Below are 26002 nucleotides of genomic sequence, written 5' to 3'. Positions count from 1 at the left end.
AAAGCCATCACTTGACCCAGCTATCTTAGCTAATTATAGGCCAATCTCCAACCTTCCTTTTCTCCTCAAAAATTCTTGAAAGGGTAGTTGTAAAACAGCTAACTGATCATCTGCAGAGGAATGGTCTATTTGAAGAGTTTCAGTCAGGTTTTAGAATTCATCATAGTACAGAAACAGCATTAGTGAAGGTTACAAATGATCTTCTTATGGCCTCGGACAGTGGACTCATCTCTGTGCTTGTTCTGTTAGACCTCAGTGCTGCTTTTGATACTGTTGACCATAAAATTTTATTACAGAGATTAGAGCATGCCATAGGTATTAAAGGCACTGCGCTGCAGTGGTTTGAATCATATTTGTCTAATAGATTACAATTTGTTCATGTAAATGGGGAATCTTCTTCACAGACTAAAGTTAATTATGGAGTTCCACAAGGTTCTGTGCTAGGACCAATTTTATTCACTTTATACATGCTTCCCTTAGGCAGTATTATTAGACGGTATTGCTTAAATTTTCATTGTTACGCAGATGATACCCAGCTTTATCTATCCATGAAGCCAGAGGACACACACCAATTAGCTAAACTGCAGGATTGTCTTACAGACATAAAGACATGGATGACCTCTAATTTCCTGCTTTTAAACTCAGATAAAACTGAAGTTATTGTACTTGGCCCCACAAATCTTAGAAACATGGTGTCTAACCAGATCCTTACTCTGGATGGCATTACCCTGACCTCTAGTAATACTGTGAGAAATCTTGGAGTCATTTTTGATCAGGATATGTCATTCAAAGCGCATATTAAACAAATATGTAGGACTGCTTTTTTGCATTTACGCAATATCTCTAAAATCACAAAGGTCTTGTCTCAGAGTGATGCTGAAAAACTAATTCATGCATTTATTTCCTCTAGGCTGGACTATTGTAATTCATTATTATCAGGTTGTCCTAAAAGTTCCCTAAAAAGCCTTCAGTTAATTCAAAATGCTGCAGCTAGAGTACTGACAGGGACTAGAAGGAGAGAGCATATCTCACCCATATTGGCCTCTCTTCATTGGCTTCCTGTTAATTCTAGAATAGAATTTAAAATTCTTCTTCTTACTTATAAGGTTTTGAATAATCAGGTCCCATCTTATCTTAGGGACCTCGTAGTACCATATCACCCCAATAGAGCGCTTCGCCCTCAGACTGCAGGCTTACTTGTAGTTCCTAGGGTTTGTAAGAGTAGAATGGGAGGCAGAGCCTTCAGCTTTCAGGCTCCTCTCCTGTGGAACCAGCTCCCAATTCAGATCAGGGAGACAGACACCCTCTCTACTTTTAAGATTAGGCTTAAAACTTTCCTTTTTGCTAAAGCTTATAGTTAGGGCTGGATCAGGTGACCCTGAACCATCCCTTAGTTATGCTGCTATAGACGTAGACTGCTGGGGGGTTCCCATGATGCACTGTTTCTTTCTCTTTTTGCTCTGTATGCACCACTCTGCATTTAATCATTAGTGATCGATCTCTGCTCCCCTCCACAGCATGTCTTTTTCCTGGTTCTCTCCCTCAGCCCCAACCAGTCCCAGCAGAAGACTGCCCCTCCCTGAGCCTGGTTCTGCTGGAGGTTTCTTCCTGTTAAAAGGGAGTTTTTCCTTCCCACTGTAGCCAAGTGCTTGCTCACAGGGGGTCGTTTTGACCGTTGGGGTTTTACATAATTATTGTATGGCCTTGCCTTACAATATAAAGCGCCTTGGGGCAACTGTTTGTTGTGATTTGGCGCTATATAAAAAAAAAATTGATTGATTGATTGATTGATTGTTTTACTGGAACAATACCCCAGCTCACATGTCAGTGGTTGCTGCTGTGTGCAGATGTGGCCTTCAACTGACAGCAATTTTGGAAAAAGGTGTGTGGACCTAAAAAGAGATGCAGTTTGTGGGAAAAAAAAAAAAAACAATACCTGATCTCCTCACACAATGCCATCATGGTTAACATGATCTTTTCAGCAGGCCCTCACGGCGTTACTTCTATATCTCAGAATATATTTATGTGTTCTATAATACTCATATGTGATTTTAAGCTCCTTATTTTCTATTGTGAGTAAGTTTGTGTTTTCTGACATACGTACACACTGTGGTTGCCATCTGGTTATTCTGTGTCGGGATTTCCGTGGGTTTCTCTTCTGTCGTGATGGTCTCCGTCTGATTTTTCTGAGTCATAATTTCTGTGAGTTTCTCATCGATAACTTCTTGCTTGAGTTGCATGATTTCCAGGGCAAATGTGCGACTGTTCACAGTCGCAACCTGGACCTCTCGTTCATCTGCCTGGGCTTCAGTGGCTTTGAGCTGCTGCAGCACAGCATGGGCGATGGGTAGCATCATGGCTGTAGTAGCCGTGTTACTGATCCACATGGACAAGAAGGACGAGACCATCATGAAGCCTATCATTAACCTGTGAAGAGATAGTCGTGAAGTCAGATCAATAACAAATATTCATATGTTGTCATACTTGGGGTAATGAAATAACCTGTTTAAATTTCCTATTTGAGGATTTTATATATTTTTTCTTAAAATACCACCCAAATATATTAGGGTGGTCCCAAAAAAACCGCCCGGCCTCTGTTTTTTTCTGATGTGCTAGTGACATTTTGACTTATGGACTGGATAAATTAGTTGATTACTTGCAGAATTTGTTACATCGGCCTCAGGACGCATTTTTGAGGCATTCAGCGTCAACATGGACATCCTCATTAAGGATCCCTCAGAATGGGAGGACGACCCGTCATTCCAGTCGTCACAGTCGGTCCTGGATAACATTGCTGCTGTCAATGATTTTGCTGAGCGAGTAGTTGCAGTTATCCAGGATGACAAATCAGATTCTAACGAAGGATGAACAGCAGCGCCATCTGCTGCAAGTTGTTGAGTTGCATCAACGTCAGTTCCCGGAGGAGATGAAAATATGAACCAAACGCTACTCCCCATGACTGTTTGTTTTCACAAAATAGGTGGACAGTGACATGTAATACTTTTTTTTATCTCTCCTGTATGGTCACTTAAAAGAGAAAGGATTGTTGTTTCAGTTTGTATTTCATTTGTGAACAGGTACATTACTATTGCTGGTTTGTGCTAATATCCTCATCTATTGCAATTTCCACCTCGCGCACGGCAGCGGTTAGAATAGTCGTATCGAAATAAAATTTTGCACAAAACATTTTCTCATCAAGATGAACAATTTTGTCAGGAAGCACCTCAAGAAAGTCACATTTTTATTTTTGGCATAATGTAGAGGACCACCCATATAGATAGATAGATAGATAGATAGATAGATAGATAGATAGATAGATAGATAGATAGATAGATAGATAGATAGATAGATAGATAGATAGATAGATAGATAGATAGATAGATAGATAGATAGATAGATAGATAGATAGATAGATAGATAGATAGATAGATTGATTGATTTTCATTCTGATCTTGTTTTTAGGTTTAGTGCCTGTAACCAGAGTTGAAGGTTTCTTACAGAGACGGACGAACACCAACGAGCAGCAAAACTCTCAAAGCGATGCGTTTATGCAGGTTCCAGTGCTCCACTGCAATGGCCACCAACAGGCCACCAATGAAAAGCATGTTGGAGTCTTTCAAATACTCAACACTAACCTGAAACACATCACACAAAGAAAACAACCATGAACAAGCGCAATTGCAGATTTCTGATGTCCACCAATCGGGATCCGGATCACCTCCAAAATTCAGTGGAGTCTTCCATGCCCTAGTGTCTATCTGTGGTCTATTTTTGTAAGAATCCGTGAAGTAGTTTTGACAAAATCCTTCAAAGCCTATATAAAGTGAGTGAAATCTTGATCCAGAATCCAGATCAGGATCACATCCAAAATGTAATGGAGTCTTCCATGGCCTAATATCTACTTGTGGTGAAAATTTCGTTAAAATCCATGCAGTAGTTTTGATGTAATCCTGCTAACAGGCAGACAAACAGGCAGACAGACAGGCAAATAAATAAATGCTGATGATTTTATTAAATCCTTGGCAGGACGTCATTAAAATTTAAACACAAGAACAAAGTATGTGTTCCCCTACCTATTATTCTATTAGATTAAGTCCAATTCTGTCAAAACTCTTTTGGCAGATTGTGTCCTCTGATTTCCTGTGGTGGGCAAAACACACTTATCAGGCAGTGCTCCTGGAGACATTGGAAGCTATCAATGGCACTTCATCTTCATGTGACTCTGTAACATACTACTGGTAAATTTACTTCAGAAAAGTTAAACTAGATCAAAGACTTGACATTACTAGATTGTCAGTGGCGTAAGATAGTTACATTGGGCTATAAAGACAAACCATAGTGTTAATTTGTTACAAAACACACACAAACCAACTCACCCATTCAGTAAACATTGCATTGAGCAAAATCTTCAAATATGTCCAAATTCAATGGACAGTCACCCTGGTCAACCTGTACTGCCCCATGTTGCTCCTCAAGTAAGCCTTACTGAATTTCCTGTTGCTGCTGTCACAGCCTTTAAAAAACAAACAATCAAACAAACAGCTTTTACAGTACATACAGTTTTTTTTTAATTTTTGCTAATTTATTAAAACTTTAAAAAACTAAGAAATCACATGTACATAAGTATTCACACCCTTTGCTCAATACTTTTGGCAGCAATTACAGCCTCAAGTCTTCTTGAATATGATGCCACAAGCTTGGTTCATCTATCTATGGCCAGCTTTGTCCATTCCTCTTTGCAGCACCTCTAAAGCTTCATCAGGTTGGATGGGGAGCGTCGGTGCACAGCCATTTTCAGATCTCTCCAGAGATGTTCAATCAGATTCAGGTCTGGGCTCTGGCTGGGCCACTTAAGGACATTCACAGAGTTGTCCTGAAGCCACTCCTTTGATATCTTGGCTGTGTACTTAGGGTCATTGTCCTACTGAAAGATGAACCGTCGCCCCAGTCTGAGGTCAAGAGCACTCTGGAGCATTCAGGATGTCTGAACATTGCTGCATTCATCTTTCCCTCAACCCTGACTAGTCTCCCAGTTCCTGCCACTGAAAAACATTCCACAGCATGATGCTGCCACCACCATGCTTCACTGTAGGGATGGTGCCTGGTTTCCTCCAAACATGACACCTCGCATTCACGCCAAAGAGCTCAATCTTTGTCTCATCAGACCAGAGAATTTTGTTTCTCATGGTCTGAGAGTCCTTCAGGTATCTTTTGGCAAACTCCAGGTGGGCTGCCATGTGCTGTTTACTAAGGAGTAGCCACTCTACCATACAGGCCTGATGATTGGTGTATTGCTGCAGAGATGGTTTAGTTGTCCTTCTGGATGGTTCTCCTCTCTCCACAGAAGAATGCTGGAGCTCTGAGTGACCACCAGGTTCTTGGTCACCTCCCTGACTAAGGCCCTTCTCAAAGTCAAAGTCAAAGTGAACTTTATTGTCAATCAAGCCATGCAACAGTACATTACACAGAAGACTGAAATTGCATTTCCCCAAACTCCAAATGTGCAGTAACAGAGGCTAAATTAGACATACAACTAAATACAAACTGGGCATGAGACATCACTAGGACATAAAATGCAAATAATATCAGAAACAGAACAACAATCAACATGACATATAGACAACAGTGAGCATACATTTCCAAGGCTGTCATAGTGTTTCAGAAAGTAGTCAGTTGAGGTATGTTACTGGAGTGCAATAGTACTGAGTACAACAATATAGGTGCAATGTGGCAAAAGTGCAGAGTAGCAGCATGGAGGTGAATAAGTTTGTAAACTTTTTGTTTTTTGTGCAAAGGAATGTGCATAAAGTAGTTTAGTCTGTAGTGTGTGTGTGTGTGTGTGTGTGTGTGTGTGTGTGTGTGTGTGTGTGTGTGTGTGTGTGTGTGTGTGTGTGTGTGTGTGTGTGTGTGTGTGTGTGTGGTGGGGGGTTATGGTCTTGCTTTTGGGAGTGAGTTTAGCTGTCTGATGGCCTGAGGGAAAAAGCTGTTGCTGAGTCTGGTGGTCCTGCAGCAGATTAGCGCTTGCCAGATGGTAGGAGGGTAAACAGTTTGTTTGAGGGGTGGGTAGGGGCTTTGATGATGTTGATGGCTCTTCTGTGGCAGCGGGATGGGTACAGGTCCTGTATGGATGGTCGGGCTGATCTTATGATCTTCTCTGCTGTTCTCACCACTTTCTGTAGCGCTTTCTGGTCAGCAACATGGCAGCTGCCATACCAGACTGAGAGACTGCTGGTGAGGATGCTCTCAATGGCACCCCTGTAGAAGGTGGTGAGTGCTGAAGGGGGGAGACTGGCTTTCCTCGTCCCACATTTGCTCAGTTTAGATGGGCAGCCAGCTCTAGGAAGAGTCCTGGTGGATCCAAACTTCTTCCATTTATGGATGATGGAGGCCACTGTGGTTATTGGGACCTTCAAAGCAGCAGAAATGTTTCTGTACCCTTCCCCATATTTGTGCCTGGAGACAATCCTGTCTCAGAGATCTACAGACAATTCCTTTGACTTCATGCTTGGTTTGTGATCTGACATGCACTGTCAACTGTGGGACCTTATATGTAGACAAGTATGTGCCTTTGCAAATCATGTCCAATCAACTGAATTTACCCCAGGTGGACTCCAATTAAGCTGTAGAAACATCTCAAGGATGATCAGTGGAAACAGGATGCACTTGAGCTCAATTTTGAGCTCAGGAGCTGTGATTTCTTATGTACATGTGATTTGTTAGGATTTTTTGTTTGTTTGTTTTTATTTTTTAGTAAATTTGCAAAAATCTAAAAAAAAAAAAAAAAAAAAAAAAAACTTTTTCACATTGTCATTGTGGGATGTTGCATGTAGAATTTTGAGGGGAAAAAAAGTGAATTTCATCAATTTTGGAATAAGGCTATAAGATAACAAAAGGTCCATTCACCAAACCCCACCCCCCATCCCAAACACACACACACACACACACACACACACATACACACACTGCTGCCTATATTTACGCCCCTGTACAATGTCCTCTATTCAAATGAACTGATCACTTTGAAATATTATTTACTGTTTGAAAAGCACTCAAAACACTATGTAAAATAATTGCTTAAAAAAAGTGCTTCACTATTTTAAATCATTTGAAACACTCAGTACAAATCAGTTTCAGAATGTGGTTCAGAATTTCAAAGTGCAAGAAACAAATACAACTGTAGTTTCAGAAAACAATTCTGTTTGAAAAACAAAAACTAGACACCCCCACTAAAAGGAATTTCAAGTTCCACCAATCCATCTTTCTGAACATTAGAAAACCTTTCTTGTCATTAATAAAACTTTACCTTGTGCATTAAATTTAAAGTAAATATGCTGTGTACTTGTAGAATGAAACTCAAAACAGGCACATACCGCTCCACCTTCCATGATGCCCATCATAGGAAACAGGACAACTGGCAACAGCGCAGTCACAGCCAGAGGGAGGCACTCTGTGCACCAGTACAGGGCCATGATGATGATAGCATAACCGCCGCGCGCCACCTGTAAGAGCAAATATACACATTATGAGTTTATGTATGCTCTACATGTACACCCAATGCACACAAAAAAGAAGGACCAGAAATTAACATAACACTAAATTATATAAAAGTAGATACTAATGGAAATATACAAAACTTCACTTTACTGCACCACTGCTTCACCTCAGGGAACTTTAGTGGCTGCTGTCTACTGATGCAGTGTGATACACTGTTGCAAACCCAATTCACTATAAAAGCTGACTTGAGTCTGTTGTCTAAATATCAATGCATCAATTTCTGGTGTACTTGTGTCTTAAAGCTAGAGTGCCAGGAAGCATATTGAAATTGAGACGATTGTTAGAATTTTGACGGGGACCAAAGTAATTTTGTTCGTTAGTGTGAATATAAAGGATACCCAAAATATTAGTCTGAACATGATTAAAATTCGTCCGCATTGAAACAAATTCTGAATTACTGGCACGTGCCAAAAATTCGAAAGCCAGGATGCCACGGGTCACGTGGGGGGTTTCACCGCTAGCTGCAGCAACAGAAGACTGGCGATCGAACTCACAAGGATTTTGCAGCGCTGCTTTTGGACAGGTGAGTTGCCTGGTGACTGGTGTCTGACGGTGTACAGTTATGGTTATTATCTGAGTCTGTTATGATCTGATTATCTGAGTTCAGGCTTGAATTCATCTGCAGGTTTTGATGTTCGCTGGGGCAAAATACCCTATGGATTTCCCTCAAATTATGTATGTTCCCACGAATTAAAAATTCCCCCAAAATTTTAATGGGTTCTAAATATGATCTAGTTTATATATATTAAACTTCAGACTATATTTTATCTATTGAAGATTGCCGGCATTCTAGCTTTAATGGGAATGACAGATTACAACCTGATTAGTTTATTTGATGTTATGTCTAAAGGGCCCCTTCACACATAGTATAAATAAGTACAACTCAGGGCGAATTATGGCAGAACAGCTTGTATGAGTGAACCATGAAAACACTGAGCCGATGGGCAGGCATGAACGATGCCGCTGCGACAGTTTCGTGCGCGCGGGAACACAGCAGCTGCGCAATGTGGTTACACATTGCGCATCTGCTGTGAAAGTAAAAAAACATTAAAAAAAATACATGCCACCCACGGGATTCGAACCTGCAATTTTCAAAAGCTCTGATTGCCAGTCCAAAACTATACCACTGAACTACCATTGCTATCCTGTAAAAATTGTGGGAAAGTGGCTGATATCAAGAAGGACATGGACATATTTAAGAAAAAATAAAACCACATACCATATAAAACACTGCATTTCATTGAGTCCCTCTTAACAAGCGGCAATACAAGTATGATCTGTCTGTTCCTCTGTAGATGAGCCATGGTCACACAGACATACAGTCATGAAATGACATGAATGAGAAGCAGGGCGCTCTTATCATGTCCACGTCTGCTGGTGGCGTGTCCAGCCGGCGCAATTCATGTGCAATTCGACCACATTCGTACTATGTGTGAAGGGGCCCTAAAACATGCCCATAACTAATGAAGTCATCAAATGCACCTTTGCTACACACTTTTGCACTCTGATTACATACTGTGTAAGCAGCAAAAAATGAGTTGGACATGCACCAAATGCACTTACCTTATGAGCTATAGATTGTCAATATAGCTCCTTTAATCTAAAAAAAAAAAAAAATGCCACTGGCCTCATTGGAAAACTCTTTCAGTAAATGTGGAAAGAGGTGTATGTCTCCACCATATAAAATACACACATCAGGTGAAGCCTGATTCTCTGCATAAGAAGGAAAACAACATGATCTGTCTGAAATCTGCACCAATGTGCAGCCATGCTTATAATGGATCTCAGGGTCACATACCGCAGAACGTTACATACTTGCAACAAGAAGGTATGCAGAGAGTGCACGGCTATCACTTAAAACTTCTGGGATTCGAAATGTGTTCCAGACCAAATTCCAAATCAAATCCCGTTTTCTTGGATTCATCTGCTCACCAAGTTTTTGTCAGCATCCTCTCAGATTTTTTGGAATTAAACGTTGCTACATGCCAAACATTCTTCTGAATCTCAGTTCCAGAATATATTCCAAACCTATAAATTCTCATTCCCAACTTGTCACATATTTACACTTGGGCAGCACCCCTTCACACCATTTAGTGATGTGCAGGGAAATACATTCAGAAGAACTATCTACTTGATTTTTGTTTTATCAGGGAACATTCGTCTATGTTTGAGTTAGGGTTATAGTTTTGGTAATGGTTGTGATTGTGGTTATGGTCATGGTTAAGGTTATGGTTATGGTGAAGGCGAGGGTTAGTATTACCAGTTCCATGCGTGTCACTAAGTGATGTGAAGGGCCTAACCAACTCAGCACTTAGTAACGTTCGGTCAAAAAAAAAAAAATGGTTTTGCATGAAAATGTGACAAGTTGGGAGTGAAAAGAATTGTTCATTATCTATCTGCTCACTAAATTTCACTGAAATCTATTCATTACTTTTGGAGTTATTCTGCCAACAAACAAACAAACAAGACAGATAAATCCCAGTGAAAACATTACCTACTTGGTGGTGGAGGTAATAAAGAAGTTTGAAGTTGTATGGCTTATCTAAAGAGTTTCTCTAAAAGGCAATAAAACTTTAGTCATGCACACAGCACTAGTGTGAACCTTTGATCATATTCTTATTGATGCTGCGTTTTCTTGTAAGATAACCTTTTATTCATCCTCATTAAATTCTCATCCAACAGCGTCTGTTAAATTGACCCGACAAAAAAAACAAAAAAAAAACTTAGACAAGACCTCCTTCCAGTCAATATCAAGATGTTTACAGCAACTGGGCTTTTTATGGTCTTTGAACAGCTGCTGTAAACTTCTAACTTTATCACAATGACTGACAACCTTCATGAGTGAAAGTATTTGTTGGGGGGCTTTAGGCACGTACATGCAGAATTATTGTAATGCATTCTTATGCACCATATAAAACTAGTTTTTACGGGTATGTGTAATGATGTAATGATAATGATGTAATGCAGCGAAACTACGTATATTTGATGTGCTAATCTGCAATTTTTTTATTCAAATATGCTTTTAGTCATCTAAAGACTTACATTCACCGCCTCAGGTTGAGAAATGTTTGCAACCATAATGCATGACCACAGGCTGCATGAAAAAGTCAGTTTTATATTTTAAAGCTAAAAGTGATCAACTCAAACAAGTTTGGTTTGAAACATTTACTCTGCATTAAAAAAAAATCTGTCTCCCATGAGTATTTACTTTATTTATTTTGCGCCTCTTTATCATAATTTCTCTTAAAATAATGCTATTTAACAGTTTGCGATAGACAATACCATATATCAGCATCTGTGGCTCTGAAGGAACTCAGAATTCAATTTGAAATGACTACTGATCTTGAAATTATATGTTTACTAGCACGTTGCCCATGGGGATCCACGGGTTCTAGATTGGGTAGTGTTTATAAAATAGGTAGCTGACATTTTTTCAAGGCTGGTAACAAATTAAGCAAAGTTTCTATAATAAGTTGGAATGGTGTGTGAGTCCAGAATGTTTTTAGAACCTTAGACCTTAACAATAGAAGGAGAAAAGAAAAGGAACTCAACCCTTTTATTTTTTGTTAATTATGTTTTTATAATCTTAATTTACTGCCTTAATGTATTTATAAATTGTTTAGGTTCTTGTTATATTATTATCACTATTATTATTTTATTACTTCTGTTTTGTCATTTGATTTTTAAATGGACCACAGTGGAAATACGTGTTTTCACTTTCTTGTGTCATCCATGTATTTGTAGTGCATTTACAATTATATTATGTACTTACATTGAACATACTAAATAAAATCACCTACGCACGCAGTCACACATTTAAGATTCACCGGCCCCTGCTGAAATGGCGTGTGAATCCAGAATGTAGCAACGCCTATTGTTCACTGTTGTTAGCTAATATCCGGAGCTTCTCCAAAATTATTTGTCCTATCAATGTGCCTTTTTGTCAGCTCTCCCCAATTTCTCTGTAATCGAAGTTACACACACGCACGCAGAGCTTTTTGTCTTGTCCGCATTCTGCCGCAAACAGGTGCTTCTATTTTTAGACAGGCAGAAACAGAGACGATGGTGGAAGACATCAAACGCAATATGCTTTTCAGTCATGGTACTGGCAAGATGAAACTTAACTCACTCATGGTAATGGCAACTTGAGACTTAACTGAACAAACTAAACCAACTGAACTAGAAAAGCACAATAAATCATATTATGAACCACAATAACAGCATTTAAAACCCCAAAACCCTGTTTTCATAGCGTTCATGCTCGACCCAAAATACATAAGCATACCAAAAGGCAAATGTCAACTCTCCCCGGTTTCTGTGAGATCAAACCCATACACACGCACGCACACACACACACACACAGATGTTACTTGGCTATTATAATACAGATGCGACACTGGGAAATTATTGTTTGACAGATTAGTTAGGCTGTATTCAAAGACTGATTACTGACAAGCTTAAGTATTATTTATCTGCATTCAGTGGCCTCTTGTACACTTGTTCAACTGTTCATTCAAGCAAATATCTAATCAGTCAATCTTGTGGCAGAAGCTCAATGCATTTATTGATGTAGACGTGGTCAAGAGGACAATAATAATAACTAGGACTGCAAGCAGTCATATACGGGCCCTCGTTCAGCGCGACCGCCTACCAAGGCCAGTGCGTCCCCTTGTGACCAGATGTGGGCATGTGCATACAGGGGCAACCACTCATCACACAGTTCAAATTTCAAGCAAAGCACACAATGCATGAAGGAGTTATGACATGTTGATAGTTCATCCACTAGGGGGCGCAAAGTGTACAAGCAGAGGGACAAGGTGTGGTAAGGGGCTGACCCTCATTACACTTGTGAAGTTTCAGGTCAATCAGGTAAAGCATGAAGGAGTTATGACCAGTTGATTGTTCATCCACTAGGGGCGCTCAGAGCACAAGCAGAGGAGCCAGGTGTGTTCAGGGGCCAACTGTCATCACACATGTGAAGTTTCAAGTCAATCAGGCACAGCATGAAGGAGTTATCATGACTTGATGTTCCATGGCGAAGGGTCAAAATGGCGGCGCCATAGCGGCCACACCCTTCGACATAGAGAAAAGCTTTCGATAACTTTTGATCATCTCTGGATGCTCTGAAAGAAATTTGAAGTGCATTGGACAAAATCCCTAGGAGGAATTCGTTCAAATACAACGTGTGGAAATCACACCAAAATGACACGAAAATTTAAAATGGCCGACTTCCTGTTTGGAGTAGACCCATGGTGCAAGAGACTTTTTTGTACGTCTATGCAAGTCACACATGTGTACCAATTTTCATCTCCCTACTCCAAAAACCCCTATGGTGAGGGGTTTTTGAAAGTTTCAAGGGGGCGCTATTGAGGCATTTTGTCCCGCCCATGGGCAACGCCCCTATGAATTGTAAGAGGTTGTCGTGCTTGACGTGTGTATCAATTTTCATGATATGACAAAATTAAAGCCGTCAAAAGGAAGAACGTAATTTCATGGCAAAGGGTCGATATTCGGCATGCCGCCACACGGACGCCGTTACTAGTAACTTCACAGCAATCGTTGCCTACGTTCACCAACTTGTTCTGCGTGTTTTAGAAGTGGAATGAAGTTGATTGGGTTAACTATGTGACATCAGGACCTGTTAAAGTAAAAATAAGGCATTTCCTGTTACCACCGGGGGAGCTATGGCAGAGGTGGAAAGTTAATATATGCAGACATTCAGGGCGGAGCCCTCATTATGTCCAGCAAGTTTGAAGGATCTATGATTAAGTATGTGGGCGTGACAGCCGTTCGAAGTGAATGGCGTCCTCCGAAAAGTTTTGATAACTTTTGATCACCATGGGGTCATGATGATGTTGACCAAATTGGAAGACAATTGGATGAAATCCCTAGGACAAGTTTGTTCAAATGTAAGTAGTGGAAATGGCCAAAAATGGAAAAAATTACATCAAAATCGAAACTTAAAATCAAAATGGCCAACTTCCTGTCCACATTTCACCATGACGTTAAGAGACTTTTTTGTACGTCCTCGCATGGTAAATATGTGTACCGAATTTCGTGACGCTACAACAAAAATACCTTTATGCGGAGGGTTTTTTGAAAATTTCTAGGGGGCGCTATTTCGCGATTTCATTGCGACCTTGTGCGCAACCCCCAAAATAAAAGAATAAATAAATAAAAGAATAAAAGAATTTCGGATCCGGCCGGAGGATGTTGTAAAGTTTGGTGAGTTTTTGAGCATGGGAAGAGGCCGAAATTTGAATTTTAAAAGTGAGAATAATAATAATAATAATAATAATAATAAAACAGTGCAATTCCAATAGGGTCCTCGTAGGATTTTTTCCTCGGGCCCTAATAATAAGCCCCACATGACCTTTAGTAAGTGTAAGTGAGTATACAAAGTGAATGACTGAATAATAATAATTTATATGGCACTTTAAAAATATATATGTACAAAGCGTTCAACACAATAAAACATCAACAATTCAGTTCAATTTATTTGTACATTGCAAATCACAAAACAAGTCACCCCAAGTTCTGCACAAGTAAAGTCAAGGGTAAACTTGTCCACAAGAACAGCTAAAATTATGTGGGCTGCAAGAAGAGGAGGTACTGCTGGCCCAACACCAGAGGGCACCCTGCCTGAAAGCGGGCTTCAGGCACCAGAGGGCGCAGCCGCCTTCCTGGAACCCTACGGACAGCTGTCATTCATCACACCTCATCAGCTGTCATTCATCACCTTCTCCATAAAAGCCTGGCAGTGACACCACATCCCTGCCGAGATATCGTCTTACCCGACAGGTAACCTTCTCAGCCTTTCTCTGTGCCGTACGCACGTATTGGATGGTAAATTGTTTGCAGTCGTAACCTGCTGTAACTGACAGCTTGGAGCTGGAGTGTTGGAAATTTGGAGGAGTCGGCGATTCCGCTCCTAAATTTCTTAGTGTTTCAGTAGGCACTGCACGAACTTGGTTTTCCTGCTACCTGAGAGTGAAGGACGTGTCACTCCAGAAAGAACTGTGAGTGTGCTGAACTGTTTGCTGGGTGTGCACACACCCACTTGATCTGTCTATGCTTCCTGCCAGCAGTACCCGATCCGACAGCTGGAGGCGGTGGCCACCTGGTGTCTCAGGACTTGGTGGCTCCGGTGTATTGCAGGTCTCCGCTGGCAGTGGAAATCGTGTGGGGCCCGACTCTTCTCTGGACAGGCGTCTCCTATCCTCGAGCCTGCCCACATGTCACCAACTGTTTAATTGACTGTTTTCTAAAGTCGTATCTGTATACCGCTGTGCACATTTCACAACATTAAATTATCTTTTGCATTTCCATTGTCCGTTCCTTTACGCCCCCTGTTGTGGGTCCGTGTCACTACACTTTCCCAACAAAAATATATCAAGCATACATAAAATTTACAGTCCTGTAGATATAATACACATAAAATCAGGCTGCTCAAGGAAGCCCTACCATTAATTAATGCTTCGATCTTAAATATGATCAATCTATCTTTATTAGTTGGCTATGTACCACAGGCTTTTAAGGTGGCAGTAATTAAACCATTACTTAAAAAGCCATCACTTGACCCAGCTATCTTAGCTAATTATAGGCCAATCTCCAACCTTCCTTTTCTCTCAAAAATTCTTGAAAAGGGTAGTTGTAAAACAGCTAACTGATCATCTGCAGAGGAATGGTCTATTTGAAGAGTTTCAGTCAGGTTTTAGAATTCATCATAGTACAGAATAGCATTAGTGAAGGTTACAAATGATCTTCTTATGGCCTCAGACAGTGGACTCATCTCTGTGCTTGTTGCTGCTTTTGATACTGTTGACCATAAAATTTTATTACAGAGTTTAGAGCATGCCATAGGTATTAAAGGCACTGTGCTGCAGTGGTTTGAATCATATTTATCTAATAGATTACAATTTGTTCATGTAAATGGGGAATCTTCTTCACAGACTAAGGTTAATTATGGAGTTCCACAAGGTTCTGTGCTAGGACCAATTTTATTCACTTTATACATGCTTCCCTCAGGCAGTATTATTAGAAAGCATTGCTTAAATTTTCATTGTTACGCAGATGATACCCAGCTTTATCTATCCATGAAGCCAGAGGACACACACCAATTAGTTAAACTGCAGGAATGTCTTACAGACATAAAGACATGGATGACCTCTAATTTCCTGCTTTTAAATTCAGATAAAACTGATGTTATTGTACTTGGCCCCACAAATCTTAGAAACATGGTGTCTAACCAGATCCTTACTCTGGATGGCATTACCCTGACCTCTAGTAATACTGTGAGAAATCTTGGAGTCATTTTGATCAGGATATGTCCTTCAATGCGCATATTAAGCAAATATGTAGGACTGCTTTTTTGCATTTGCACAATATCTCTAAAATTAGAAAGGTCTTGTCTCAGAGTGATGCTGAAAAACTAATTCATGCATTTATTTCCTCTAGGCTGGACTATTGTAATTCATTATTATCAGGTTGTCCTAAAAGTTCCCTGAAAAGCCTTCAGTTAATTCAAAATGCTGCAGCTAGAGTACTGACGGGGACTAGAAGGAGAGAGCATATCTCACCCATATTGGCCTCTCTTCATTGGCTTCCTGTTAATTCCAGTATAGAATTTAAAATTCTTCTTCTTACTTATAAGGTTTTGAATAATCAGGTCCCATCTTATCTTAGGGACCTCATAGTACCATATCACCCCAATAGAGCGTTTCGCTCTCAGACTGCAGGCTTACTTGTAGTTCCTAGGGTTTTTAAGAGTAGAATGGGAGGCAGAGCCTTCAGCTTTCAGGCTCCTCTCCTGTGGAACCAGCTCCCAATTCAGATCAGGGAGACAGACACCCTCTCTACTTTTAAGATTAGGCTTAAAACTTTCCTTTTTGCTAAAGCTTATAGTTAGGGCTGGATCAGGTGACCCTGAACCATCCCTTAGTTATGCTGCTATAGACTTAGACTGCTGGGGGGTTCCCATGATGCACTGAGTGTTTCTTTCTCTTTTTGCTCTGTATGCACCACTCTGCATTTAATCATTAGTGATTGATCTCTGCTCTCTTCCACAGCATGTCTTTTTCCTGATTCTCTCCCCTCAGCCCCAACCAGTCCCAGCAGAAGACTGCCCCTCCCTGAGCCTGGTTCTGCTGGAGGTTTCTTCCTGTTAAAAGGGAGTTTTTCCTTCCAACTGTCACCAAGTGCTTGCTCACAGGGGGTCATTTTGACCGCTGGGGTTTTTCTATAATTATTGTATGGCTTTTACCTTACAATATAAGGCGCCTTGGGGCAACTGTTTGTTGTGATTTGGCGCTATATAAATAAAATTGATTTGATTTGATATAATTAAAACAACAAAAATCGACAAAACTAATGGTAGACAGCACAAAACAGATTTTAAGAATAGCCTGAAAAGACTCAATGGAGGGCTTCCTAATTACAATAAGCACACTGTTCCACCAAGCAGGAGAGTAGTAGGCAAAGGCTCTAAAGCCGAATTACTTCTTTTTTCTGGGGACATGAATCAAGCTCACGTGCTGCACGAGAAAGCACACAAGACTTAACAAATCCAGCAAGACTGGCAGGTGCATGGCCATTGAGAGACTTATATGTTGGTAATAAAACCTTGAAATCTGTCCTTGTAGTCACAGGAAGCCAGTAAAGCCAGAATGAGTGTGATGTGGTTAAATCTGCTTGTTTTTGTCAAAACTCTAGAAACAGCATCTAGTAAAATTCAGTCCAAGTATCAGAATGGGGAAGAAAGATAATTTAAATGACTTTGAAAGGTGCACTGTTGATGCCAAACATACTGGTTTGAGTATTTCACACAATGAGCATATTTCATATCTACAGAAACTGATCTAAAAAAGTAGAAACATCCAGTGAGCAGTGGTTTTCTAGGAGAAAATGCATTGTTGATGCCAGAGGTCAGTCTGAAAAAAAGCAACTCAAATAACCACTCGTTAGAACCAAGATATGCAGGAGAGCATTTATTGAATGCACAACCTCCAAATCTTGAAGCAGGTGGGCTTCAGCAGGAGACACCCACTACCAGAACAGGAAACTGACACTACAGTGGACACCAGCTTACCAAAACAGAACAACAGACGGTTAGAAATACAGTGCCTGATATAATGAGTCTTGAATTCTGTTTTAACATTCAGATAAATATAGTGGAATGGGGCTATGCAGGCATGCAGATGTACATGCCTGTAGGATCGTCCTCACCATCATCTTCTGCTGTAGCTGCTGGCTCAGCCTCTCTGTGCTCTCATCACTTCAGCTTTGATGAAGCTGTGATGACTCTGGTTTTTCATCATCATTTTCACTCCTCACAGGGATGGCAGTGAAACCAAACTTGGTGAGATCTGCCTCCTCCAGCTGCTGAAGCTGCTCTCCCTGCTGATTTATCCACAGCTTCTCTTCTTCTTTAATATCCTGGTCAACACTCAGATTCCATTCCTGGCGTTCAGGGAGAATTTCTTCTTTAATCACCAATAATGGCTGCATGTCTCTTTTGTTCTCTTCTTTTAAATGACACATTTCTTCTTCCTGGTCTGTGATCCTTCCTTCATCAGCAGGTGTTAGCTGTAGTTTCAGCATGTCCCTCAGCTGCTGGACTTCAGACACATTTGTAGAAAGACCTCTTCACAAAGACATTCTATTTTAAAAGCAGTGTTGTCAGTGCCAAAAACAACTCTCCTGTAGATTTATTTCTGGGCATTTAATTTAAAGGTTTTTCCTCAATGATGTAAAATTTGTGTGGTCCCAAGCTTCTCAAATTTTGAATAATGGAGTGTACAGTTGCTCCTGGAGCAATCAAACTTGAGGAGATACAAAAGTTTGCTCCAGAAGCCTTGGTTCAATTCTTTTTTCTTTTTTTTAACTGCTCTTAAATGAAATAAGGCACTCATTCTACATTTAAATTCTTAATTGCAACCAGTGTCTCCCCAAATAATCACAAATAGTGCCAGTTACTCATTGCAAATTTGATCAGTTTTCTGGCATTATAGTATGAGAATCAACTTGACCTTCTATCTGTCTTAACGCACATAAAATCAGATTTACTAAAATCCCAGATAAAAAGTGGCAAGTTGTGTGGACAATCCAACCTTTTGCATGTTGGGGTGGAGACAGTTTTGTGGGTGATTTACTAAAGTAGAATAATTTAAACGCCAAGTCACAAAATATAGACACAATCTGCATTCGCTAAATTGCCTTTTGACCTTCATAAATCATGTTGCATATGAAAACCTCACTATTTGCATGTTTCCTCACTGAATTTTGCATTCTTATATGGACAACCCCCAATTTGCATATTCAAAAAAGACGACAAGCTCAATTCACAATACACGTCATTTTGAACATTTTACATACGCAATCGTCTTTGTATTTGGCAGTGCGTTTTCATACATGTAAACCTTTCATTCAGGCCCACAGCATTTGACAAAATTAATATGTGCACTAGAAAACTGAGAGTTAAACCTTTTAGCTGAAATGTATACAAACCTGTATCAAAAAGTAACTTCTGAGGATCTTAGCAAAAGTGCAAATGAAAGACTTTTTACAAAGAGAATGAAACAGGGCCTGAACTGCACCTTGGGGAACACCACACAACAAAACTACAGCAGAAGAGGAGGTTAAATTGTGATAAATGTATAAAAACCATGAAAACCAAACTATTACTGAGCCAGGTCTATCCACCCACTGCCTCACTCTATCAGTCATTATCAAGTGAAATTTTACCATTTTTGTAATTGACCACTGGAGTATGATAATGAGTAAAAAATAAAAAATAAACAAATAAATAAATTTAATACATTTTAAGAACTCCACAAGTGGTGTAAAGAATGGATGATACACAACCTTGGCTAAGAGTACAGCCAACACAGGCTATACACAGTTTTTCAAAGCAAATTAAATATTCAAATAAATATTTTAAACACACAAAAAGCAGAAACACACTTACCAAGGAGCCGGGGAAGGCAATTGGCAGGGGAAGAAATACGAGTGGAGTGAGGAAAGTAATGATGTAGTTCTTGTGGTTCCACAGCCATTTCAAGATTTCGACAGACATGGCCCCGTCAAAACTGACTCAGAGATAAAAAACTATCCAAAAAAGTATGATCAAGACAAATGGAAAGTACTGAAGTAGTGAAGGAGCAGACAGGTAGGATTAAAGCTGAAGACAGGTGAGCAAAGGCAAAATAGAAGAAAGAGAATAACAGGAAGGTGTTACTCAGAGAACCATTGAGGGAAGAGACTAATGTCGCTGAAATTCACTGCTTTTATCAATGGGAGCAGATGAAACATTAACCCAGGGCTAATCAGATGTTAAATCTTTGCCAGAGAGGGAGATAGACCTGCTTGGAAAGAGAGGGAGGTAAGAAATGTAGGAAAAGCGGAGACGGATCATCAAATGAGAGGAAAGATCGTCAAACAATCAAGCTTATCAAAAAGAAATGTAACTCGCTGATATGTTGCCAAAGGTCAAATGTCTGTGAGGCAAAAGTCAGAAAGAAGCTTAAAAGAATAGTTCACTTGTTTACTTATCTGTGTCCAAACATTGTTGACAGTCGAGTTGCTGAGTGCTCTGCTCGAGAAAATGAAAATGAATTTCCCCCAACTTTATCATTGCTTAGTGTAGCTATTAATGTCTTCTTTAATGACTTACAACACCGCTATTGTTACATCCTTATCCTTATCTTAGCGGTGGCAATAGCTCAGTTGGTAGAGTAAGCCGTCTTATGACCGAAGGGTCATAAATCTGCATAAATCGGCCGTTGTGTCCTTGGGTTTGACACTTAACCCACCTTGCCTGTGTATGAATGAGGTGGTGGTCGGAGGGGCCGTAGGCTCAAAAAAATTCTGAGAGTCGGCACATCTGTTTGGTGCTCTGAGAGCCTGTTGCTCTGGGGTATGTTGAATGAATGAGTATGGTATGAACATCGTCATTTTATCAATCAATCAATCAATTTTTTTTTTATATAGCGCCAAATCACAACAAACAGTTGCCCCAAGGCGCTTTATATTGTAAGGCAAGGCCATACAATAATGATGTAAAACCCCAACGGTCAAAACGACCCCCTGTGAGCAAGCACTTGGCTACAGTGGGAAGGAAAAACTCCCTTTTAACAGGAAGAAACCTCCAGCAGAACCAGGCTCAGGGAGGGGCAGTCTTCTGCTGGGACTGGTTGGGGCTGAGGGAGAGAACCAGGAAAAAGACATGCTGTGGAGGGGAGCAGAGATCGATCACTAATGATTAAATGCAGAGTGGTGCATACAGAGCAAAAAGAGAAAGAAACAGTGCATCATGGGAACCCCCCAGCAGTCTACGTCTATAGCAGCATAACTAAGGGATGGTTCAGGGTCACCTGATCCAGCCCTAACTATAAGCTTTAGCAAAAAGGAAAGTTTTAAGCCTAATCTTAAAAGTAGAGAGGGTGTCTGTCTCCCTGATCTGAATTGGGAGCTGGTTCCACAGGAGAGGAGCCTGAAAGCTGAAGGCTCTGCCTCCCATTCTACTCTTACAAACCCTAGGAACTACAAGTAAGCCTGCAGTCTGAGAGCGAAGCGCTCTATTGGGGTGATATGGTACTACGAGGTCCCTAAGATAAGATGGGACCTGATTATTCAAAACCTTATAAGTAAGAAGAAGAATTTTAAATTCTATTCTAGAATTAACAGGAAGCCAATGAAGAGAGGCCAATATGGGTGAGATATGCTCTCTCCTTCTAGTCCCCGTCAGCACTCTAGCTGCAGCATTTTGAATTAACTGAAGGCTTTTTAGGGAACTTTTAGGACAACCTGATAATAATGAATTACAATAGTCCAGCCTAGAGGAAATAAATGCATGAATTAGTTTTTCAGCATCACTCTGAGACAAGACCTTTCTGATTTTAGAGATATTGCGTAAATGCAAAAAAGCAGTCCTACATATTTGTTTAATATGCGCTTTGAATGACATATCCTGATCAAAAATGACTCCAAGATTTCTCACAGTATTACTAGAGGTCAGGGTAATGCCATCCAGAGTAAGGATCTGGTTAGACACCATGTTTCTAAGATTTGTGGGGCCAAGTACAATAACTTCAGTTTTATCTGAGTTTAAAAGCAGGAAATTAGAGGTCATCCATGTCTTTATGTCTGTAAGACAATCCTGCAGTTTAGCTAATTGGTGTGTGTCGTCTGGCTTCATGGATAGATAAAGCTGGGTATCATCTGCGTAACAATGAAAATTTAAGCAATACCGTCTAATAATACTGCCTAAGGGAAGCATATATAAAGTGAATAAAATTGGTCCTAGCACAGAACCTTGTGGAACTCCATAATTAACTTTAGTCTGTGAAGAAGATTCCCCATTTACATGAACAAATTGTAATCTATTAGACAAATATGATTCAAACCACCGCAGCGCAGTGCCTTTAATACCTATGGCATGCTCTAATCTCTGTAATAAAATTTTATGGTCAACAGTATCAAAAGCAGCACTGAGGTCTAACAGAACAAGCACAGAGATGAGTCCACTGTCCGAGGCCATAAGAAGATCATTTGTAACCTTCACTAATGCTGTTTCTGTACTATGATGAATTCTAAAACCTGACTGAAACTCTTCAAATAGACCATTCCTCTGCAGATGATCAGTTAGCTGTTTTACAACTACCCTTTCAAGAATTTTTGAGAGAAAAGGAAGGTTGGAGATTGGCCTATAATTAGCTAAGATAGCTGGGTCAAGTGATGGCTTTTTAAGTAATGGTTTTAATTACTGCCACCTTAAAAGCCTGTGGTACATAGCCAACTAACAAAGATAGATTGGTCATATTTAAGATCGAAGCATTAAATAATGGTAGGGCTTCCTTGAGCAGCCTGGTAGGAATGGGGTCTAATAAACATGTTGATGGTTTGGATGAAGTAACAAATGAAATAACTCAGACAGAACAATCGGAGAGAAAGAGTCTAACCAAATACCGGCATCACTGAAAGCAGCCAAAGATAACGATACGTCTTTGGGATGGTTATGAGTAATTTTTTCTCTAATAGTTAAAATTTTGTTAGCAAAGAAAGTCATGAACTCATTACTAGTTAAAGTTAATGGAATACTCAGCTCAATAGAGCTCTGACTCTTTGTCAGCCTGGCTACAGTGCTGAAAAGAAACCTGGGGTTGTTCTTATTTTCTTCAATTAGTGATGAGTAGAAAGATGTCCTAGCTTTACGGAGGGCTTTTTTATAGAGCAACAGACTCTTTTTCCAGGCTAAGTGAAGATCTTCTAAATTAGTGAGACGCCATTTCCTCTCCAACTTACGGGTTATCTGCTTTAAGCTACGAGTTTGAGAGTTATACCATGGAGTCAGACACTTCTGATTTAAAGCTCTCTTTTTCAGAGGAGCTACAGCATCCAAAGCTGTCTTCAATGAGGATGTAAAACTATTGACGAGATACTCTATCTCCCTTACAGAGTTTAGGTAGCTATTCTGCACTGTGTTGTTATATGGCATTAGAGAACATAAAGAAGGAATCATATCCTTAAACCTAGTTACAGCGCTTTCTGAAAGACTTCTAGTGTAATGAAACTTATTCCCTACTGCTGGGTAGTCCATCAGAGTAAATGTAAATGTTATTAAAAAATGATCAGACAGAAGGGAGTTTTCAGGGAATACTGTTAAGTCTTCTATTTCCATACCATAAGTCAGAACAAGATCTAAGATATGATTAAGTGGTGGGTGGACTCATTTACTTTTTGAGCAAAGCCAATAGAGTCTAATAATAGATTAAATGCAGTGTTGAGGCTGTCATTCTCAGCATCTGTGTGGATGTTAAAATCGCCCACTATAATTATCTTATCTGAGCTAAGCACTAAGTCAGACAAAAGGTCTGAAAATTCACAGAGAAACTCACAGTAACGACCAGGTGGACGATAGATAATAACAAATAAAACTGGTTTTTGGGACTTCCAATTTGGATGGACAAGACTAAGAGACAAGCTTTCAAATGAATTAAAGCTCTGTCTGGGTTTTTTGATTAATTAATAAGCTGGAATGGAAGATTGCTGCTAATCCACCGCCCCGGCCCGTGCTACGAGCATTCTGACAGTTAGTGTGACTCGGGGGTGTTGACTCATTTAAACTAACATATTCATCCTGCTGTAACCAGGTTTCTGTTAGGCAGAATAAATCAATATGTTGATCAATTATTATATCATTTACCAACAGGGACTTAGAAGAGAGAGACCTAATGTTTAATAGACCACATTTAACTGTTTTAGTCTGTGGTGCAGTAGAAGGTGCTATATTATTTTTTCTTTTTGAATTTTTATGCTTAAATAGATTTTTGCTGGTTATTGGTAGTCTGGGAGCAGGCACCGTCTCTACGGGGATGGGGTAATGAGGGGATGGCAGGGGGAGTGAAGCTGCAGAGAGGTGTGTAAGACTACAACTCTGCTTCCTGGTCCCAACCCTGGATAGTCACGGTTTGGAGGATTTAAGAAATTAGCCAGATTTCTAGAAATGAGAGCTGCTCCATCCAAAGTGGGATGGATGCCGTCTCTCCTAACAAGACCAGGTTTTCCCCAGAAGCTTTGCCAATTATCTATGAAGCCCACCTCATTTTTTGGACACCACTCAGACAGCCAGCAATTCAAGGAGAACATGCGGCTAAACATGTCACTCCCGGTCTGATTGGGGAGGGGCCCAGAGAAAACTACAGAGTCCGACATTGTTTTTGCAAAGTTACACACCGATTTAATGTTAATTTTAGTGACCTCCGATTGGCGTAACCGGGTGTCATTACTGCCGACGTGAATTACAATCTTACCAAATTTACGCTTAGCCTTAACCAGCAGTTTCAAATTTCCTTCAATGTCGCCTGCTCTGGCCCCCGGAAGACAATTGACTATGGTTGCTGGTGTCGCTAACTTCACATTTCTCAAAACAGAGTCGCCAATAACCAGAGTTTGATCCTCGGCGGGTGTGTCGTCGAGTGGGGAAAAACGGTTAGAAATGTGAACGGGTTGGCGGTGTACACGGGGCTTCTGTTTAGGGCTATGCTTCCTCCTCACAGTCACCCAGTCGGCCTGCTTTCCCGGCTGCTCGGGATCTGCCAGGGGGGAACTAACGGCGGCTAAGCTACCTTGGTCCGCACCGACTACAGGGGCCTGGCTAGCTGTAGAATTTTCCACGGTGCGGAGCCGAGTCTCCAATTCGCCCAGCCTGGCCTCCAAAGCTACGAATAAGCTACACTTATTACAAGTACCATTACTGCTAAAGGAGGCCGAGGAATAACTAAACATTTCACACCCAGAGCAGAAAAGTGCGGGAGAGACAGGAGAAGCCGCCATGCTAAATCGGCTAAGAGCTAGTAGCTACGCTAAGCTAGCGGATTCCTAAAAACACGCAAAGTGAATAATGTGTAAATAATTTAGAGGTGATTCAGCAGAAGGAGTGCTTTAGTTAAGGCACGTAAAGATTACACTGGGAAACAAATCGAAATCTAGATAACTAGATCAATCTAACTGCGCAGATTAAACAGCTAACAGATACAGAAAAACACCGCTGTGCTCCGGAACAGGAAGTGATCCGGAGCAATTTTATGAACTTAATGTTCTAAGAAGTGCATGACAGATGGGGGCTGGTCTTTGGCAAGTCCCGGTGAAGTTTTTGAAAGTAGGATACTACCATCTACCTATATGACTGCTACTGTGTAGTATGGCTGCTACTGAGCTAGCATGCATGGACTGAGTATGAGTGCGTTTTTATGCACACACACACCTGAGTTGGTTCATGTCCCGCTGGTGTTGTGCGGATTTGCTTTTGGGCCGGTGAAGGATTCTACTGGTAGCTGCCACGGTGTTCAAACGGGATCCGCGCTGCCGCCTCATTTGTGTCTGTGGCCGTGAGGCGGCTGCATCTCCAGCTTGCAGCTTCGTCTTTCAGAGAAGGAGCGACGGAGAGTATGTGCTAGAGGTGGGCGATACCAGGAATTTTGGTATTGATCCGATACCAAGTAAATACAGGCCCAGTATCGCCGATATCGATAACGATACTTTTTCATATTTAAGCTTCATAGATCCAAAGGATCCAAAAGACCAAGGATAGAATTTCGCCAAACATTGTACGTGACAACAGAATGCTTTATTATCATAATAAACATTTTTGTTAAAAAAAAAAATCACTCAACACAATTTAAAACAAAATCTCCTGAGGTAGAGAGCTGATAAACCACAATACAAGGGTGTGCTGCTCCGTGTTGTGTGACAGCGCAGCTCTGCTCTTACAGACAGAGAATAGACTTTGATGAATCTGTGTGCGCAGCAGTCAGTACGTGCGGAAGAGAAAAAAAAGCTTCAGTATCGATCTTTTTACACGCAGAATGTTCAATATCAATACCAGCATTGGTATCGATATTAGGATCGATCCGCCCACCTCTAGTGTGTGCGTGTGCGCCTGCCTGTTTTC

General features: G+C 40.6%; 1 protein-coding gene across 1 annotated transcript in view; it reads right to left on the bottom strand.

Moving 5' to 3' along the window:
* Nucleotides 1–19642, bottom strand: part of slc13a2 (solute carrier family 13 member 2) — a 46656-nt gene extending 27014 nt beyond the window's left edge. The window contains exons 1-4 of the mRNA XM_034178143.1: nt 19520–19642; nt 7371–7499; nt 3499–3635; nt 2105–2427 (exon numbers count right to left, since the gene is read on the bottom strand). Coding sequence (XP_034034034.1) covers nt 2105–2427; nt 3499–3635; nt 7371–7499; nt 19520–19627 — 697 coding nt within the window. The 5' untranslated portion in view covers nt 19628–19642. The remainder of the gene's footprint in view (nt 1–2104; nt 2428–3498; nt 3636–7370; nt 7500–19519) is intronic.
* Between the last annotated feature and the right edge of the window lie 6360 nt (nt 19643–26002).

This window comes from Thalassophryne amazonica, chromosome 9, assembly GCF_902500255.1.
Source record: "Thalassophryne amazonica chromosome 9, fThaAma1.1, whole genome shotgun sequence".
NCBI classification, from domain to species: domain Eukaryota; kingdom Metazoa; phylum Chordata; class Actinopteri; order Batrachoidiformes; family Batrachoididae; genus Thalassophryne; species Thalassophryne amazonica.
The sequence above is the reverse complement of the archived record's forward strand: the minus strand, read 5'-3'. Positions and strand labels throughout refer to the sequence as shown.